Source organism: Homarus americanus, unplaced genomic scaffold, assembly GCF_018991925.1.
Source record: "Homarus americanus isolate GMGI-L3 unplaced genomic scaffold, GMGI_Hamer_2.0 scaffold46197, whole genome shotgun sequence".
Taxonomy (NCBI): domain Eukaryota; kingdom Metazoa; phylum Arthropoda; class Malacostraca; order Decapoda; family Nephropidae; genus Homarus; species Homarus americanus.
This window is the reverse complement of record NW_024723050.1, coordinates 4,398,318-4,416,708: the sequence shown is the minus strand read 5'-3', so window position 1 is coordinate 4,416,708 and position 18,391 is coordinate 4,398,318. Positions and strand designations below refer to the sequence as shown.

Here is an 18,391-nt window from a genome sequence, read left to right as displayed (position 1 = left end):
GTGTAAGGTGAATCGTCTTATCGCGAATCATTAATTACCATTAAAATAAAGCAATAATAATGAGATGCGTTCCCAAGTGTGATCTTTTCATATTTTTTGTGTGGCTTTTTACCCTCTTTTCCCCCCAAAACAATACAATTAATGAAAATTGCAAACTATATTCTTTAAATAATATTTCTGAATGCACCTTATACAATATAAATGAATATTAATATGGTCACACAAGAGGAGATGGGAGTCATTGTTTTCGTTTGTGTTCACAGCCGGGAGTTCGGGACGATAGTTCTACACGAGAAAATAAGACCCTGGTTGTAGCTGTAGTAAAATTAATGAAAACAAAATTATATACTGTACCCTGTATATGTTTTAAGTAACGTTATTTAATGGAACAATAGAAGTAGCTAACCACTAATGGCAAAGAAAAAAAAAGAGAGATGGATTGGGAACGCCAACATATACGTACGTGTGCATTTAAGGCTACCGCGTCATTTATCTTTTTAGGATTATGTACAAAAGAATCATTATTGTTTATTACAGAATATGTATTTGATTGAATGCATATTTATATATGCGAAATGAACAATACAATTCATTAATAATACATAGAATATTAAAACACACAAGAGGAAAAAAGACGGCATTGTTTTCATGAGTGACGATGGTTCTACATAAGAAACTGAAGAAAATAAGACCCTGGTTGTAGCTGTAGTGAACTTAATTTAAAAAATTGAATACCTGTTTGTATATTTTAAGTAATGTTATTTAATGTTAATAAATGGAACACTAGAAGTAGCTAACCACTAATGGTTAAGAAATAAGGCGAGACGCTTGGGAACGCCAACGTATGAACAGTAAGTGCGTACATGTGAAAACATATCGTCATTTCTCTACATATGAATATGAAAGCAACACTTATTTACTGTTCATATATGTTTTAAATAATAGTTATGAATGTAAAACAAAAATTTTACTCACCAATGGTGGTAAAGTCTAAAACATAAGGACAGCTAATGAATATTGTGCGAGTTTTTACTCAGATGACGAAGTCATCAGCTTCAACTCTGGCTGAAGCTGTAGGTTCAACTCTGGCTGAAGCTATAGCTTTCCATAAAGCTGCTGCTGAAACTGTTACTGAACCTGAAGTTAATGTTGAAGCTGCTTATGATGCTGAATTTGATGGTGTAGCTGAAGTTGATGGTTTAGTCCTTCAAATAATAAAGCTGTCGAAAGAACCTTACACAGCTGCTTTCTTTTCTCATTATACATCTTTATGTAGAGGTCATTTGCATTTATTAAAATTTTAATGTTTTGTTCAGTTAATGGATCCACTTCAGAAAATACGTTCCTTGCTTGCTCCATATAATATCCACAGACCTCTCACCTTTTTCATATCGTTTTACACATCTAGTTTCTCGGCTAAGCTTAAAAACTTTCTATTAGGGTAGCTTTTGAACTAGCACTACCATCACTTGCTTTCTTGCTCATGTTGAATAGGGATGCAAAAATGCTTGAGAAAGTTTTTCTCCCTGTTCTAGATGCATGAAAACAAAAGGCCCGCCAAGCTCTGACTGTTGCTTACCACTCATTAGCAAGGCAGCTTCTTTGCGCAACGTGCTCTTAATTTTTTTTGTCAGTAATTTTTTATTTTTTTTATTTTTTAATAACACATATCGGGATTTAGTTATTATTTATATGAAAATTTAATTTTATTTTATTTTTATTATATTTAGGTCGTAAATACGAATGAAATAAGGACGTAAGTTGAATTGAGTCCAAAATTAACTAGGGTTTTAAATACAGGTATGAAAAGTTGTTGGTCGAACCGTTGTTATTGGAGGCTTTACTGTACTGTACAAATGCAGCATCACTTGAAAACAAATACAGCTCCTCCCCGACTTACGACCTACTCGACTTACGACCACCCGGACATACTACCGCCTCAGTCGTACCAAAATTTTGTCAAATTACGTATTTTCGAGTCCCAACGTCAGTGATTGCGCTGTGCACTGACAAAATTTTTGTTTGTAATTCACTTTAAAATAGCTGACAAGCTTAAAAGTGAGAGTTTTGTGGTGCTAGGAAGAAAATGAGACACCCATTTTAGATTTTCTATGTATTATTTAAGCATTTTCAACTTACGACCATTTCGACCTACGACCTGGATTTGGGTCCCTAACCCCGTCATAAGTCGGGGAGCAGCTGTATTCACATCTCGTAACAGATGAAAGACTCGCATTACTCAGTAATTTTATTAAGATACCTGTACAGTGGTCCCTCGGTTAACGAACGGTTCGGTTAACAAAATTTCGGTTAACGAATTACCTTCCATAAGAATCTTCAATTCGGTTAACAAACAAAATTCGATAAACAAAATCCTTATGACAACATGTTTTGGCTTGCGCATCAGCTGATAGGCTAGTCCGCCAATACAGTAATCGGTCCTAGGCTTACCGGTACATTCGTTTCCATTGGAGTAAATATCAAGAAGGTTGTGCTTTTTAATATTTTTGCAAGTTTTATATTAAAATTATTAGTCATTTTAACATTTATTTAACATAATTGATAATATATGCAGAACAGGGGACTATTTTTTGGTGCGCCCTTCAGCCACTTCACTCACCCACCAAAGCGTTTGTTTAACTCTCTGTACAGTGGAGGAAACATCTTGCTTGTGGGTCTCTTGAGCACACAGTATTTTACGTTTGTACATTACAATTATTGGTCATTCTGAAATTTATTTAACATATTGATAATATATAGCGCAGTGCAGTGTTGATTTAAATAAAATAATCTTTAATTACAGCTCATGAACTTAAAATTTTAGTGGTGAAATTACTGTATTGAATCCAGCATGGGTCCAAAGAAATCTAGAAAGGCAATTTCAATTCAAGTGAAACAGGAAATTATTAAGAAACATGAAGAAGGCATTAGAACCAATGTACTAAGTAAAGAGTATGGCATGTCGGCATCAACTGTGTTGACAATTCTTGCGCAGAAAGAAAAATTTAAAGAAGTGAAAGTGAGAGACAAATCTACCAGAGTGTTTAAAGGTAGATCATAATTGCAGAAACAGAGAGGTTACTTCTTATTTGGATTAAAGAAAAACAAATGGAAGGAGATTCAATTTCTACTGAATTTATTTGTGAAAGAGCCAGGGAAATATACGAACATTTGAAGGAAGAGCAACCTAGTTCTTCTGAAACTGACTTTGAAGAGTTTAGGGCCAGCAAGGGCCGGTTCGATAAATTTAAGAAAAGAAGTGACATTTTTAGTGTTGTTAGGCATGGTGAGGCTGCCAGTGCTGATAAGGAAGGTGCAGCAAAATTTATAGTGGAGTTCAAGGAACTGATAGATGAAGAAAATTATCTTCCACAGCAAGTGTTCAATGTGGATGAAACTGGGCTGTTCTGGAAGAAAATGCCCAAAAGGACATTCATCACCAGAGATGAAGCCTCTTTACCTAGGCATAAGCCCATGAAAGACCGTCTCACTCTATTGCTTGGTGCCAATGCTTCAGGGGATTTCTGACTGAAGCCTATGCTTGTCTACCACTCTGAGAACCCCAGGGTGTTCAAGCAACAAAAGGTGGTAAAGAGTACAACTTGGAATTTATTGGAAGTCCAACCGTAAGGCATGGGTGACAAGACAGCTCTTTAATGAATGGTCTGTTGAGGCATTTTGCCCTTCTGTGAAGAGTTACCTAACTACCAATAAACTCCCTTTAAAGGCTCTTTTCCTTATGGATAATGCCCCTAGTCATGACCCTGAACTTGCCAGCACTTTGGAGGCTCGATTTGACTTTGTCAAAGTGTTGTTTTTGCCTCCCAACACTGCATCAATCATGCAGCCAATGGACCAGAATGTAATCAGCAACTTCAAGAAGCTGTACAGGAAGAAAATGTTTAGGTGTCATCAGGCAACTTCCACCAATCCTGATCTAACACTGGCACAGTTCTGGAAGACGCAATACAACATCCTGGAGGCTGTAAAATTGATCATGTCATCATGGCAAGAAGTCTCCATTCGATCTACATGGAATTCACTGTGGCCAACTGCAGTCCATGATTTTGAGGGATTTGAGGAAGAAACGGAGTTGGACAAGGATATTGTGTCCATTGGTCAGTCAATGGGTGGAGGAGGATGATGTTGAAGAGCTTGTGATGTCTCATGAGCAGGAACTTACTCCTGAAGACTTGAAACAACTAGATGAGGTGCTAGAAACAGACAGTGGTGAGGAGGAAAAGGAAAGTGATGACCATATGTCTTCTTCAGATGTGAAAGATGTTGTTGACCACTGGGAGAAGTTCAGGAAACTGTCTTCAAGGCACCCTGATGTGGAAACAGCAGAACCGTTTTTGTGTACTGTTGAGGACAAAGTGGTCTCCTTCAAGAACCAGCTAATGATGAGGAGGAGAAATGCCCCACAACCAAAAATTGACAGTTTCTTCTCTAAAAGGCAGTGGGAGAAAGATGCTACCCCTCAGCCTTCCACTTCAAGAAGGAGAGAGGATGTTCCTGCTGGAGAATCTGTCAGTCCAGAGGTTCCTGACATTTTCATGGAAGGTGACTCACCTTCCCAGAAGCAGTAAACTGCTTCTCCTCCACCCCCACTTCCTTCTCTTCTCCTTTCTCCTCCTCCACCCCCACTTCAAATTCCCATCAGCATCATCAACCAGGAACCTTCTACATACACACCTCAAAGTAAGTGTACTTTACTGCATTTTTTTTTTACTTTGTATGTAATTTTCAGTGAGCGGGAACCAATTACCCAATATCCCATTGAAACAATGGATTCGGTTAACAAAATTTTTGGTTAACGAACGACCCTCTGGAACGAATTGTGTTCGTTAACCGAGGGACCACTGTACTGTATTTAGACTGAAACACTCTGCTGTGCAGTATTTCTACTGTTACACTTCCACATTGAGTAAGATTAATCTGATTTTTTAATTAAGTTTATTTTGGGTGTCTCTGATTTGTAAGAGGTGAGGGTTTATATGTATTCATCTTGGAAGATATCACTCAATGAATGTGCACTCTGCTCTTCCATGTGATTGTCATCCCCTACAGTACATCTCAGTGTTAGTTAAGCTAGAGGTACAGTATGTACAGTACTGTACTGTATATGGTTTTGTGGAAGAGGCTGCAGACCACTTGTGCTTATCCACTGAAGAGTATTAACCATAAAAACAGTGCTACAGGGACATGGTGGTAGCATTCCATAATTGTGGCCAACAATAATCAGGAATGCTGTGTGTCCTGGTGTTGCAGTACAGTGGTCCCTCGGTTAACGAACACAATTCGTTCCAGAAGGTCGTTCATTAACCGAAATTTTTTTTAACCGAATCCATTGTTTCAATGGGATATTGGGTAATTGGTTCCAGCTCACTGAAAATTACATACAGGTTGACAATCCCTTATCCGAAATCCTTGGGGCCAGAGAAATTTCGGATTTCGGAATTTTTCGGTTTTCAGATTTTTTTTATTTTTAGCCCACCTGGGCATAGATCACTGACCCACATCAGGGCCTGGGGGGGGGCGAAAATATAATAAAAATTATAATAATAATAATAATAATTCATAGGTCTAGGTCGTGTTTCTCACTTTTGATCTTTTTTTCATTCTTGTATTTCTTTATTATTATTATTATTATTTTATTATTACAATACTCCTGTATTATTGTTATTTTTATTAATTTTATTATTATATATTATTATTAATATTATTAATGTTATCATATTATTTTATTTTGGTGTATTTTTATTAAAATTTTTATTTACTATGAATAATTATTATTATTATTATAATTATTATTTCTATTACATTTTCGCCCCCCAGGCCCTGATGTGGGTCAGTGATCTATGCCCGGGTGGGCAGAGCATTTCTATTTTCGGAATTTCGGATAAAGGGTTGTCAACCTGTACAAAGTACAGTAATAAAAAAATGCAGTAAAGTACACTTACTTTGAGGTGTGTATGTAGAAGGTTCCTGGTTGATGATGATGATGATGGGAATTAGAAGTGGGGGTGGAGGAGAAGGGAGAAGAGAAGGAAGTGGGGGTGGAGGAGAAGGGAGAAGAGAAGGAAGTGGGGGTGGAGGAGAAATCACCTTTCAGGGGACCCATGCTTGATGCAGTAATTTCACCAATAAAATTTTAAGTTCATTAGGTGTAATTCAAGGTTATTTTATTTAAATCAACACTGCACTATATATTATCAATATGTTAACTAAATTTCAGAATGACCAATAATTTTAATGTAAAAATGAAAAAAATATTCAAGACACCAACAAAATCGATGTTCTCTCTACTGTAAACAAAGACAAACTGACACCTGGTGGGTGAGTCAAGCGGCTGATGGGCGCACAAAAAACTAGTTCCTTGTACTGTATATATTATCAATATGTTAACAAAATTTTTAAATGATTAATAATTTTAATATAAGAAACACAAAAATATTTAAGAGCACAACTTTCTTAATATTTATTCCACTGGAAATGAATGTACTGTAAACATAGAACAGATTATTGAATTGGCAGACTAGCCCATCAGCTGATCAGCTGATGCTCACATCAAAACGTGTTTGTCATAAGGATTCCGTTACCGGGTAATCGAAGTTTTGCTTGTTAACGAATTGAAGATCCTTAGGGGAGGTAATTCATAAACCAAAATTTTGTTAATCGAACCGTTCATAAACCGAGGGACCACTGTACTGCACTGCATACGACTAATTCAGATGGCTAGAGTCCTGTCCCACCACTGATTGGATGAGAAACTTAAGGAGCTCATTCTTACCAGTGGTGTATCCACTTGCCTCCTTCACTTGAGCATGACTTAACAAATTAATATTTGTATGGTGGTTTTAAAAATTTTTTTTTATTAGTTTTAATTTTTTTTATTTCTAGATACAGTTGTACCTCCCACTTAACGCTGTCAATTGAACTCCAGAGGGTCCCGCTAAGTAAGTGAAATCATAAGTAAGGAACAACAGAACATATGGGATTAATCTAATAGAACCGCCCGACTTCAAACTCCACTTTTTGAAGGCACATACCTATGTTGTAGTAAAAATAACATCTTAATTTTATGATGACATGCACCACAGCCGGCTAACAGATGGTCGGTCGGTCCCTCCCTCCCCCCCACCCCCCACCAACCGTCCCAAGGAGATGTGTGGGATAACCTCAAACTAAAGTTAGGAAAATATAATTGACATTGCTGGATTCCTTGTAAGACCAGGAATATTTTGAATATAAATGTCATATATTTTGGACAAAAGATTACATAGTTACCTAGAGAAAAAATTTTATCTAAAAATTGTAAGTTTAAAGCAAAATATATGATGTTTATATTCAAAATGATCACCAAATTATAAGAATTCCAGCAATGTAAATTATATTCTGACCGGGTAATTTGTATGAATTTTATGAGCTAAAACAAATATCTTCAGTTAATAATAAAAAAAAATAATCTTCACGACACTATCTGTCAATCAAAGTACCCCACCTTGCCTCCCCCCCTCTTCCAACCGCGCGGTCAGTCCCAACCCTCCCCCCACCCCCCACCAATCCTCCCTTCCAGAGTTTTTAACATTTAGTATTAAATAATACCTCAGATTAAAGGTAGGATAATATAATTGACATTGCTGGATTCCTTGTAAGACCAGGAATATTTTGAATATAAATGTCATATATTTTGCACAAAAGATACCATAGTTACCTAGAGAAAAAATTTTATCTAAAAATTGTAAGTTTAAAGCAAAATCTATGATGTTTATATTCAAAATGATCACCAAATTATAAGAATTCCAGCAATGTAAATTATATTCTGACCGGGTAATTTGTATGAATTTTATGAGCTAAAACAAATATCTTCAGTTAATAAAAAAAAATAATAATTCTTCACAGGGTAACAGATGGTCGGTTGGTCCCTCCCTCCCCCCCACCCCCCACCAACCGTCCTAAGGAGATGTGTGGGATAACCACTAAATTTTAATAAATAATACCTCAAACTAAAGTTAGGATAATATAATTGACATTGCTGGATTCCTTTTAAGACCAGGAATATTTTGAATATAAATGTCATATATTTTGCACAAAAGATACCATAGTTACCTAGAGAAAAAATTTTATCTAAAAATTGTAAGTTTAAAGCAAAATATATGATGTTTATATTCAAAATGATCACCAAATTATAAGAATTCCAGCAATGTAAATTATATTCTGGCCTGGTAATTTGTATGAATTTTATGAGCTAAAACTGGCAGTCAGGCAGGGTGGCGGGTGGGGCAAATCTAAAAATAGCGTCTCGGACACTCACCGCGTATATGTGGAAAAAATCCGCGTTAAGTGAAAGTTCAGCTTTGGCAAGGCACCACGTATATGCGAAAACGCTATGGAAAACCGCCAAGTAGGCGGGTAAACTGTACACTGGAAGCTCATAGCAGATGGTAAAAACATATATTACTGTAGAGTGCAGATAGAGTGGACAGTGATCAATCTGGAAGATTAATAATGTGGCCGCTAATGTACTTTGAATTTTCATCCATATCCTGTCCTGTACTTTTGCCTGACATTTGTTGTATCAGTAATTCCAGTATGAGTGAACAGTAACACTGTCTTAATACGAACGATATCGTTTATAAATGTACGTTATCTTGGGATACTTTTAAGGACACTTATATTTTCTATTTCTTTTGTAGTCTTTCCTCCTCCTCTCCTTATATCATGATTTACTTTTATCACATTCTTATAGTACACACATTGTGATTATCTTGTAATGAATTCCTGAGCTTACACAATCTTGGTAAACTAATTATATTGTTGTATTATACAGCATGCGACTGATACCCAAATTTATTGAGAGAGTTATGTTTGGGGCTGTGAGTTTTGTCTTACTGTGTCTAATACTGTATCTATATGTGAAACAATTAAGGTATGTTGGAAGCAAAAGATTCTGGCCAGTCAGGTGGACAGGAGCGCTACATCACACCGGGGAGCACCATTAATGTAGTGCCGTATCGTCCCCCCTCAGCAACCCGCACGTACTTCATGGCTGTTTCACATGGTATGATTTTCTGCAGTTTGCAAAGATGTTTATAATCACACGATCAAAATTATTCAACAAGTCTGAATTATTCATTTACATACAGGTGTTAAATTATGCATTGTTTGTTTCAAATTTGCAGAGCACGATGCAGGATTGGTGGAGGGGGAGCACACCGTCTCACCCGATAGAAGGTCTCCTGTGGTGTTGGTTCTTGGGTCAGAACTGGAGGTCTCCCGTGGCCAGGCTGAGGGGCAGAGGGAAGAGGGAAAGGTTTCCACATCACCTCCAACTCCACCTGTCCACCACCTCCCAGATGGGGATAATGACTCCAACTTTGACTGTAATTCTGAAGGTAACAAAGTACAGTCGTGTTAAATATTTATTTTAGAGATTTACTGTAGAAATAAAATTACTAGAAATTGGGTGATGATGTTTTTTTACATAACAATATGCTGTTTACATATAAGAGAGGGTAATTTGAACATAGTAATTAATGACTCACATTTGGGTTACATATACAGGTACTGTACTGATTCTGTAAGCTAAAATTATTTTTATTGATAATGGTCATTTATGAGTCTATGACTGTTGCAGCTGTCTATTAATTTTATTTCCTCTAATTTTTCTCCAGGATTGTTTCAGTTCAGACACCTGTATATTAATGCCCATGATAATTGTATGTGCATTTTTTGCTCTCCACTTGCATTCGTTTTATTTCCCTTTTTTTATGATATAATATTTTGATCAATTTTAGGCTCTATGAGTCCAGTGGTAGAGGCTGCAGCAACAAAACAGGTGGGCACCACAGCAAAGAACCAGACAGAGGATGACTTTGAATCAGCTTCAGTTGCAGCAACTTTACCTCAGGATTGGGGTGTTAATCTTCAAGTAGGGAAGAGTCAGGGAACCTCGTCTGCAATTGCCACGTCTGATGAGTGTTCCCCTCGACATGTCAGCCATCGCTCAACTTGGGATCGACGGTCAAGTTGGCATGATGAAGACTTAGGCGAGGGATATAGAGGCTCTGTCAACTGGTGGCCTGCCACAACAAGGTCGGAGAGGTTATACAAGGATAAACGAGGCACTCTTCATGTAGCCAATCAGCCTCCTGGATACATGGATGACCGTGACAGTCACCCTAGTGAGTCTATGTCAGACCATGAGCACCACCACCATCACATTAATGACACAGAGTCTCAGGAAGATGTAAGAAGAGGGTCAGCAAGGCCGTGGACGAGCTCAGGCTCTGAGAGTGCCTACGAAACAATCAGGGAACGACACAGACATGTGGATGAGGCACTGGCATCAAGTTTTGAGTTTTACTCCACCTCTCCACGTGATGCTCGGCTGTTGGGATATGTTTCTAGTGATGCGGGGAGAGATCAGGTACAGTACTCTAATTTTATGGCATATTTATTCCACTATGTTGGTAATTCCTTTGTTTACTTTTAAGTTACACATTTTATGAAGTGCCTCACAGTGAACCTAACTAACTACAGTAGCTATTTGATATTTAGTTGTGGATTAGAATCTTTACATTATTTGAAAAGCTTTATTTTTTTTACAGTACTTTTGAAGTCTTGTAATATATTTTATACTGTACTTCATATGCAAAACATGCATGGCTTTGAAACTGTGAACTCATATCTGTTATAGTTTATCTTATGTGAGAGAGATGACAGCAGTGAGTAAGAAAGAGTACAATCTTCATACACCCAACGCTTACGTTAACCTAACCCATTCTGGCCGCATTATCCTAACTTAATTTATCGCAGTCTAACCCAGCACTGATGAAAAAGAATTTGAATAAATCTGAACAGTGTTTTGAAGCACAATTGGTTAGGTACTGTACTGTAATATATATCATACAGTGTATACAAGTAAACGTAATTCAGATTGTTCATTAGGCTGTGACATTTGAATTTTTATTTCATATAAGATCTTAGCAGGGTACGATGTGTCTTGTGTCATTAAAAGAGGTACGGAGCTAAAAATGTGATTGTCAAGTTTAAACCCGGGAGCTGACTGCCCCAAAATGCACTATTTAACAACTTGAGACCAGAAGCTCCTTTGAAAACTAAATTTTTAGCAATACAGTACTGCTTTCTTTATAATGGAAGAGACATAATGCCCATCTAGGAAGCTCTTGCTTTGAACACCACACTTCAAGTGCCCTGCCCTGTTGTTCATGTATACTGTATTGTACAGTATGTAGGCTGCCTAGAAAGAGAATGTGGACTTACATGAAGTGATGTAGGAATGAGGATTTGACTGGTGCACCTCTTAATAGACATTCAAAGGTTTTAATTTTACAGGGCTGTAACAGGGGTGTGCTGCACACTTGACTGCTGCACACCGTGTGCAGCAGTCAAGTTGATCTCAAGTTAGTCAAGAAAAAACAAAGAGTTGTGCAGTAAGTTGCATTACTTGGCTTAAAAAAAAACTTCAAAATTAATCTTTAATATTAGGATTTAGTAGAAGTAAAGTTTTAGAATTTTTATAAGTAGAGTTATGGGAAAGTAACTACTGTACTGTATAAGAATAGCTTTACCCGAATAATTACAGTATAGTTCCAGGGCATTCATTATAAATTGACTTATGGAGATGTGCGTGACAAAAATATATATTCTTGCTGATATTGTTGTTGAATGGAAGAATTTACACAAACAATAAGACAAAGAATTTATTTCCATTTATGAAGTATACACCAGTTAAGAATTAACAGTGCATACATTAATGGAGTTAACAGTGCACATATTAATGGTCTATTAAACCCTTACTGTGCATTTTCTCAATGGGAAAATTTACACCACATTACTATTATCTTTAATAAAAAGAAGTGTAAGTAAAGGGTGGTGGAGAACTGGCACACAGTGGTCTTAAACAGTGTGTGTACCTCCACTGTGTATATTATGTATGTTGTGTATTATGTATGTTGTGTATTATGTATGTTGTGTGTTATGTATGTTGTGTGTTATGTATGTTGTGTGTTATGTATGTTGTGTGTTATGTATGTTGTGCATTATGTATGTTGTGTGTTATGTATGTTGTGTGTTATGTATGTTGTGTGTTATGTATGTTGTGTGTTATGTATGTTGTGTGTTATGTATGTTGTGTGTTATGTATGGTGTGTGTTATGTATGATGTGTGTTATGTATGTTGTGTATTATGTATGTTGTGTGTTATGTATGTTGTGTATTATGTATGTTGTGTGTTATGTATGGTGTGTGTTATGTATGTTGTGTGTTATGTATGTTGTGTGTTATGTATGGTGTGTGTTATGTATGATGTGTGTTATGTATGTTGTGTGTTATGTATGGTGTGTGTTATGTATGTTGTGTTATGTATGTTGTGTGTTATGTATGTTGTGTGTTTATGTGTATTTGTTTATTATGTATGTTTGTATTTATGTATGTAGTGTGTTATGTATGGTGTGTGTTATGTATATTTGTGTATTATGTATGTTGTGTGTGTTATGTATATTTGTGTGTTATGTATGGTGTGTGTTATGTATGTTGTATTATGTATGTTGTGTGTTATGTATGTTGTGTGTTATGTATGTTGTGTGTATGTGTATGGTGTGTGTTATGTATGTTGTTATTATTATGTATGTTGTGTGTTATGTATATTTGTGTGTTATGTATGTTGTATTGTTATGTATGTTTGTGTGTTATGTATGTGTGTTATGTGTTGTATTATGTATGTTTGTGTGTTATGTATGTTGTGTGTTATGTATGTATTTGTGTGTTATGTATGTTATTATTGTTGTGTATGTTGTGTGTTATGTTGTGTTGTGTGTTATGTATGTTTTTGTGTTATGTATGTTTGTGTGTTATGTGTGTTGTGTGTTGTGTATGTGTGTGTTATGTATGTGTGTATTGTGTATGTTTGTTGTGTTGTGTGTGTTTGTTGTGTTGTGTATGTTGTTGTGTATGGTTGTGTGTTGTGTGTAGTTGTTGTGTTGTGTATGGTTGTGTGTTATGTGTGGTTGTGTGTTGTGTATGGTGTGTGTTATGTATGTTTGTGTGTTATGTATGGTGTGTGTATATGTTGTGTGTGTATGTTGTGTGTTATGTATGGTGTGTGTATGTGTATGTATATTTGTGTGTTATGTATGTTGTGTATTATATGTTTATTGTGTTATGTATGTTATTATTATTTATGTATGTTGTGTGTTATGTATGTTATTATTTATGTATGTTGTGTGTGTTATGTATGGTGTGTGTTATGTATGTGATTGTGTGTGTTATGTATGTTTGTGTGTTATGTATATTGTGTTATGTATGGTTGTGTTGTGTGTTGTGTGTTGTGGTTGTGTGTTGTGGTTGTGTGTGTTGTAGTTGTGTGTTATGTATGTTTGTGTGTTGTGTATGTTGTGTATGTATGGTGTGTGTTATGTATGGTGTGTGTTATGTGTATGGTGTGTGTTATGTATGGTGTGTGTTGTGTGTGTGTGTTGTATGTTGTGTTGTATGTGTGTTGTGTGTTGTGTATGGTTGTGTGTTGTATGGTTATTGTGTTGTGTATGTTGTGTTATGTATGGGTGTGTTTATGTATGTGTGTTGTGTTGTGTGTGTGTGTATGTTGTGTTATGTGTTGTGTGTTGTGTATGTTGTGTGTAGTTGTGTTGTGTGTGTGTGTGTATGGTTGTGTGTGTTTGTGTATGGTGTGTGTTGTGTATGGTTATTGTGTTGTGTGTATGGTGTGTGTGTTATGTATGGTGTGTGTTATGTATGTGTGTGTTATGTATGTTTGTGTGTTATGTGTGTTTGTGTGTTGTGTGTTTGTTATGTATGTTGTGTGTGTTGTATGTGTGTGTTATGTGGTGGTATGTGGTGTGTGTTATGTATATTTGTGTGTGTTATGTGTGTTTGTGTGTTATGTGTGTTATTTTGTTATTGTAGTTGTGTGTTGTGTATGTTGTGTGTTGTGTATGTTTGTGTGTTGTGTATGTTTGTGTGTTGTGTATGTTTGTGTGTGTTATGTATGGTTATTGTGTGTTGGTTGTATGTATGTTTGTGTGTTATGTATGTTTGTGTGTTATGTATGTTGTTGTGTGTGTATGTTTGTTTATTTATGTATGTTGTGTGTGTATGTTTGTGTGTTATGTATGTTTGTGTGTGTGTATGTGTATGTATGTTGTGTGTTATGTATGTTGTGTGTGTATGTTGTGTGTTGTGTATGTTTATTGTTGTATGTATGTTTATTGTGTTATGTATGTTGTGTGTTGTTGTGTATGTTGTGTGTTATGTATGTTTATTTTGTTATGTATGTTGTATGTGTTATGTATGTTGTGTGTGTGTTATGTATGTTTGTGTGTTATGTATGTTTGTGTGTTATGTATGTTGTGTGTTATGTATGTTTGTGTGTGTTGATGTATGTTTGTGTTATGTATGTTTGTGTGTTATGTATTTGTGTGTATGTATGTTGTGTGTGTATGTGTGTTGTGTGTATGTGTTTGTATTTATGTATGTTGTGTTATGTGTTGTGTGTGTGTATGTTGTGTGTATGTATGTTGTGTGTATATGTTGTGTGTTATGTATATGGTGTGTGTATTATGTATGTTGTTTTATGTATGTTGTGTGTTATGTATGTTTGTGTGTATGTGGTGTGTGTGTTGTGTGTATGTGTTGTGTGTTGTGTATGTTGTGTGTGTATGTTGTGTGTTATGTATGTTGTGTGTTGTATGTATGTTGTGTGTGTTATGTATGTTTTTGTGTTATGTTTTGTTTGTGTGTATGTATGTTGTGTGTTATGTATGTTGTGTGTTGTATGTTGTGTTATGTATGTTGTGTTATGTATGTTGTGTGTTATGTATGGTGTGTGTTATGTATGTTGTGTGTTATGTATGTTGTGTATTATGTATGTTGTTTATTATGTATGGTGTGTGTTATGTATGTTGTGTGTTATGTATGGTGTTATTATTATATGGTGTGTGTTATGTATGGTGTGTTGTTGTATGTGTTATTATGTATGTTATTATTGTTATGTATGTTGTGTTTTATGTATGTTGTGTGTTATGTATGGTGTGTGTTATGTATGTTGTGTGTTATGTATGTTGTGTTATGTATGGTGTGTGTTATGTATGTTGTGTGTTATGTATGGTGTGTGTTATGTGGTGTGTGTTATGTATGTTGTGTGTTATGTATGGTGTGTGTTATGTATGTTGTGTGTTATGTATGTTGTGTGTTATGTATGGTGTGTGTTATGTATGTTGTGTTATGATGTGTTGTGTGTTATGTATGTTGTGTGTTATGTATGTTGTGTGTTATGTATGGTGTGTGTTATGTATGTTGTGTGTTATGTATGTTGTGTGTGTTGTATGTTGTGTGTTATGTATGTTATTATTGTTATGTATGTTGTGTGTTATGTATGTTGTGTATTATGTATGATTGTGTGTTATGTATGTTGTGTGTTATGTATGATTTATTATTATTATGTATGTTTGTGTTATGTATGTTGTTGTTATGTATGGTGTGTGTTATGTATGTTGTGTGTTATGTATGTTGTGTATGTATGTGTGTGTATGTATGTTGTGTTATGTGGTGTGTGTTATGTATGTTGTGTGTTATGTATGTTGTGTATTTGTTTTGTGTATTATGTATGGTGTGTGTGTTATGTATGTTTTATTTATGTATTGTGTTTATGTATGGTGTGTGTTATGTATGGTGTGTGTTATTGTGTGTATGTATGTTGTGTATGTATATGTTGTGTGTTATGTATGTTGTGTATTATGTATGGTGTGTGTTATGTATGTTGTATTTTTATGTATGTTGTGTTATGTATGTTGTGTGTGTTATGTATGTTGTGTGTTATGTATGTTTGTGTGTTATGTATGTTTTTTATGTATGTTGTGTGTTATGTATGGTGTGTGTTATGTATGTGTTTATTATTATGTATGTTGTGTGTTATGTATGGTGTGTGTTATGTATGTTGTGTGTTATGTATGTTGTGTGTTATGTATGTTGTGTGTTATGTATGGTGTGTGTTATGTATGGTTGTGTGTTATGTATGTTGTTGTGTGTTATGTATGTTGTGTGTTATGTATGGTGTGTGTTATGTATGTTGTGTGTTATGTATGTTGTGTGTTATATGTGTTTGTTATGTATGTTGTGTGTTATGTATGGTGTGTGTATTATGTATGTTGTGTGTGTTATGTGTGTTGTGTGTTATGTATGGTGTGTGTTATGTATGTTGTGTGTTATGTATGTTGTGTGTTATGTATGGTGTGTGTTATGTGGTGTGTGTTATGTGTTGTGTGTTATGTGGTGTGTTTTATGTATGTTGTGTGTTATGTATGTTTGTTATGTATGTTTGTGTGTTATGTATGTTGTGTGTTATGTATGTTGTGTGTTATGTATGGTGTGTGTTATGGTATTGTGTTATGTATGTTGTGTGTTATGTATGTTGTTTGTGTATGTTATTATTGTTATGTATGTTGTGTGTTATGTATATTGTGTATGGTGTATTGTATGTTGTGTGTTATGTATGTTGTGTATTATGTATGGTGTGTGTGTTATGTATGTGTGTGTTATGTGTAGTTGTGTGTTATGTATGTTTGTGTGTTATGTATGTTTGTTGTTATGTATGTTGTGTGTTATGTGATATTTGTGTGTTATGTATGGTGTGTGTTATGTATGGTGTGTGTTATGTATGTTTGTGTGTTATGTATGTTGTGTGTTATGTATGTTGTGTGTTATGTATGTTGTGTGTTATGTATGTTATTTTGTTATGTATGTTGTGTTATGTATGTTGTGTGTTATGTATGTTGTGTATTATGTATGGTGTGTGTTATGTATGTTGTTTGTTATGTATGGTGTGTGTTATGTATGTTGTGTGTTATGTATGTTTTTTGTTTTATGTATTTGTGTGTTATGTATGGTGTGTGTTATGTATTTTGTGTGTTATGTATGGTGTGTGTTATGTATATTTGTTGTTATGTATTATTGTTGTTATGTATGGTTGTGTTGTATGGTGTGTTATGTATGTTGTGTGTTATGTATGTTGTGTGTTATGTATGGTGTGTGTTTATGTATGGTGTTATTATATTGTGGTGTGTGTATTATATGTTTGTGTGTTTATGTATGGTGTGTTATGTGATGATTGTGTTGTGTATGGTGTGTGTTATGTATGGTGTGTGTTATGTATGTTGTGTGTTATGTATGTTGTGTGTGTGTTATGTATGGTGTGTGTTATGTATATTTGTGTTATGTATGTTGTGTGTTATGTATGTTATATTATTGTGTATTATTATGTATGTTGTGTGTTATGTATGTTGTGTGTTATGTATGTTGTGTGTTATGTATGTTGTTATTGTTATGTATGTTTGTTGTTATGTATGTTGTGTGTTATGTATGTTTTATTGTTATGTATGTTGTATTATGTATGGTGTGTGTTATGTATGGTGTGTGTTATGTATGGTGTGTGTTATGTATGTTTTGTGTTATGTATGTTGTGTGTTATGTATGTTGTGTATTAGTATGGTGTGTGTTATGTATGTTGTGTATTATGTATGTTTATTATTGTTATGTATATTTGTGTGTTATGTATGTTGTGTGTTATGTATGTTATTATGTATGTTATTATTATTATGTATGTTGTGTATTATGTATGTTGTGTGTTATGTATGTTGTGTGTATTATGTATGTTGTGGTATGTATTGTTATGTATGTTGTGTGTTATGTATGCTGTGTGTTATGTATGTTGTGTGTTATGTATGTTGTGTATTATGTATGGTGTGTGTCATGTATGTTGTGTGTTATGTATGTTGTGTGTTATGTATGGTGTGTATTATGTATGTTGTGTGTTATGTATGTTGTGTGTTATGTATGTTGTGTATTATGTATGGTGTGTGTCATGTATGTTGTGTGTTATGTATGTTGTGTGTTATGTATGGTGTGTGTTATGTATGTTGTGTATTATGTATGTTGTGTGTTATGTATGTTGTGTGTTATGTATGTTGTGTGTTATGTATGGTGTGTGTTATGTATGTTGTGTATTATGTATGGTGTGTATTATGTATGTTGTGTATTATGTATGTTGTGTGTTATGTATGTTGTGTATTATGTATGGTGTGTATTATGTATGTTGTGTATTATGTATGTTGTGTGTTATGTATGTTGTGTATTATGTATGTTGTGTGTTATGTATGTTGTGTGTTATGTATGTTGTGTGTTATGTATGTTGTGTATTATGTATGTTGTGTGTTATGTATGTATGTTGTGTGTTATGTATGTTGTGTGTTATGTATGTTGTGTATTATGTATGTTGTGTGTTATGTATGTTGTGTGTTATGTATGTATGTTGTGTGTTATGTATGTTGTGTGTTATGTATGTTGTGTATTA

General features: G+C 34.9%; 1 protein-coding gene across 1 annotated transcript in view; it reads left to right on the top strand.

Moving 5' to 3' along the window:
• LOC121863292 overlaps window positions 1-18,391 on the top strand; it is a gene marked incomplete in the record, with an annotated part of 62,193 nt that overhangs the window by 9,472 nt on the left and 34,330 nt on the right. Inside the window, 3 exon segments of the mRNA XM_042361881.1 lie at window positions 8,933-9,064; window positions 9,186-9,398; window positions 9,801-10,432. Of these exon segments, the coding sequence (XP_042217815.1) occupies window positions 8,933-9,064; window positions 9,186-9,398; window positions 9,801-10,432 (977 nt within the window).